We start from the raw sequence: 2,933 nt of genomic DNA on the forward strand, positions 1-2,933 counted from the left end.
AATATAATTTATAAAACTATAATCAAAGTAAAACACGGTACTAGAAAGATTTTAATTCATTAAACCGGCGCTTTGCAGTCAGACACATGACTAACATCTTAGGAATCCGGAACAGTGCCTATAAAGTATAAAGTCATAACAATAACATATTTGGTGTTATTATTTAATATATTATATAATTCTTACCAGACGCAGTCGTTTAATTTCGAATTGACTAACTTTCCAATATTGCAATATATAAATAAATATATGTATTAAATTATTTTATTAACCTGCGTTGTAATCAATTATAAATAAGCTGCTAATTATTTCTGCAGTTTCAGATATGCGTGTTCATTGATATTAAATTTAATTATATATTAATCATTAGTATATAATTATTACCTACTACTATAGGTACCTATGCGTGCAATAACCTTTTTTTGGACATTTTCAATAAAAAACGAGTACCAAACGATTGCCAATTGTTTTCACATTTGTCAATTAAACGTTCAGTACAATCTATTATTTATTATATGAATACACTACCTATAATACCTGCACAGACAAGTGTTATCACTTATCAGAAAAAATTTTCACAATACAAATATATAATGGGTAGGATATAAATATCAAGTATACCAGTCAATGTTATATTTAAAAAAAATAATGAATAATTCAATTCAATCAAAAATTTTTATTTATTCATATTATTCTTCAGCTTATTTATTTTTCAACCAACCATCGCATCATACACTTTTTAAGTTTATAATAAATAAATGATATCCTGGAATAGTTATTAAATTATTTTTAATAATTTACTTATACAATAAACGCAATAAGTACATAACATATTACATAAAAACGAGTGCAGTTGATAATATTAAACACCAAAAAAAAGTTTAAAGGAATTATCTGGCAACGACGACACTTTTGACACAATTTTTTTTCTCTTGTTACCTACTAAATTTAATTTTATATTTCAAATTAAATTAAAAGTTATCTGTTAATCACTTTATATTATATTTAAAAAAAAAGAAAAATGTTATTTACTATCCAATAGAGCGGTAAACAATAAGACAAAGCTAATGATATCGGTTGTCTAAGCTATAAGTTTAAAAAACATTTTAAAAATTAATTTAATTCCCGATTGAACAATTCATTTCCCATTTTTGTAACAAAGAAAATTTTTAAAAAATCTAGTAGATAATTTAATCGGATGCACTTTTTAACCAATATCCAACGTCCAAACATCAAACATCAAACTCGTACAATACAATGATCACGCACAGCTTACACGACGCAACGTCATGCCGTATAGTGCCATTGTTATCATGTAAACATTGCATTCTAACATGTCTTAACGCTACCTACGTATATGTTATCAAAAGCATGCAACAATCATCAAAAATATAATATTATTATTTATCTCGACGGGAGCAAGCCATGAGGTCGTTTAAGGTCGGATGCCGGTTAGCTTAACGTATTTTTTAGGTAAACAAACGAATACGAATTGTATGCCATTATTGCCATTTGGCACTTACTTATCTCGTATGCTAATATGAATAAAACGTTAATTCTATAATCAGTAATTAGTTTAATATTCATGTTCATATTCTGATTAAGTGATTATCGTTCAATAATTGTGTAGTGCGTATACCGTTGGTCGATCGAGATTTAAGATTTAAGACAAGAGTAAAGTTATTTACTATTTATGAAACATAGACAATATACCACAATACACTCACAATAAGTCATTGTATCAATCTTTTCATCAATCGTTGACCGTTGTATTTATGGTATTTTTCATTAATCATTCGTAGTTTCGTACAAACGTCAAGTAGAACGCTGGAAGGAAAATAAGACTAAATTTAATATAATATAGGTATTGTATAAGTAAATTAAGTGATTTTATAAAACCATAATCGGTGACGTGATTAAATGCTTGTTACAATGCAGATTACTTGGTTATTATTTTATACTTTATTTTTTTCCATCGTCACAGCCAATAATATGAGTAAATTCATGTACTTTGCGTACGGAAGCAATATGCTTGCAGAACGAATTCATATTAAAAATCCAACTGCTATAAGAATCGGAGCTGGCAAACTGAATGTATGTTGACTGTTTTGAAAATAAGTTCAATATAGTTTTTAGTTAATGATGTATTTTTGTTTAGGGATACCGTTTGGATTTTAATGAATTTTCAAATTTTTGGGATGGATGTCCATCAACAGTGGTTCCAGACTCTGAGGAACATGTCTGGGGTACTTTGTGGCAACTGAATACCAGTGATTTAAGCAATCTTGATAAACAGGAAGGCGTTGACATTAAAATGTATTTACCGTTTGAGGTGAACATTGTAACTCCGAACAGTGATAATATATTAAGTCGCTGTTACAAGCTAGTCAATCAACCACTTGTTAAACAAATACCATTGCCACTTGACAGAAGACCATCTAAAGCATATCTTGAAACTATTCTTCTTGGAGCAAATGAAACTGGTTTACCATCAGACTATTTACAATTTCTTAATGAAATACTGGATAATGGCAAAGATGGGCCAAAAATGCCATGGTCAAAGCGTGAACCATTAAAAATAACTGAATTATAATTAAATTCTTGTTTCGTTTAAAAATTGTTATAAATTAAGTTGTAATAAGTCTTTTATAAATAAAAAAAATATAAGTGTACAAATTAGAACAATCTATAACATTTAATGATGTAAAGAAAAAAAAATCTGTCAGTTTAAAAATAATAATTATAATCAGTTCTACGCAGACAAAAGTTTTTGATTATTTTATACTTAATATAGTTTAAATGAATCAAGTGAAGATTAGTCAGATTATACCTAAGTAATGTATTTACAATTTAATATTATCACTTATTTTTTACTTTATTTTGTTGTGACCAAAAATTAATGGTTGGTTCAATTGTTAAATTGTTAATTTTAA

At 27.4% G+C, this 2,933-nt stretch overlaps 1 protein-coding gene across 3 annotated transcripts; it reads left to right on the top strand.

The window, feature by feature from the left end:
- The first annotated feature begins 1,398 nt into the window (after positions 1 to 1,398).
- LOC112597452 (gamma-glutamylcyclotransferase-like) lies at positions 1,399 to 2,642 on the top strand. 3 transcript variants are annotated; one of them, XM_025343508.1, is made up of 3 exons: positions 1,401 to 1,864; positions 1,939 to 2,094; positions 2,159 to 2,642. In XM_025343508.1, the coding sequence occupies exons 2-3, from the start codon at positions 1,993 to 1,995 to the stop codon at positions 2,591 to 2,593; spliced, it is 537 nt and encodes a 178-aa protein (XP_025199293.1). In that variant the 5' UTR covers positions 1,401 to 1,864; positions 1,939 to 1,992; the 3' UTR covers positions 2,594 to 2,642. The 3 variants fall into 3 exon arrangements, with proteins under 3 accessions (XP_025199292.1, XP_025199293.1, XP_025199294.1); XM_025343509.1 differs by having other exon boundaries at positions 1,985 to 2,094; XM_025343507.1 differs by having other exon boundaries at positions 1,399 to 2,094.
- Positions 2,643 to 2,933: the final 291 nt, after the last annotated feature.

The sequence above is a fragment of the Melanaphis sacchari genome, unplaced genomic scaffold (genome assembly GCF_002803265.2).
Source record: "Melanaphis sacchari strain LSU unplaced genomic scaffold, SCAv2.0 Contig41_pilon_pilon, whole genome shotgun sequence".
Taxonomy (NCBI): domain Eukaryota; kingdom Metazoa; phylum Arthropoda; class Insecta; order Hemiptera; family Aphididae; genus Melanaphis; species Melanaphis sacchari.

Coding starts and splice junctions, on each gene's coding strand:
- LOC112597452 (XM_025343507.1), top strand. CDS start 1,921: ATGCTTGTTACAATGCAGATTACTTGGTTATTATTTTATACTTTATTT. Junction 2,095..2,158: donor TCGGAGCTGGCAAACTGAAT/GTATGTTGACTG, acceptor ATTTTTGTTTAG/GGATACCGTTTGGATTTTAA.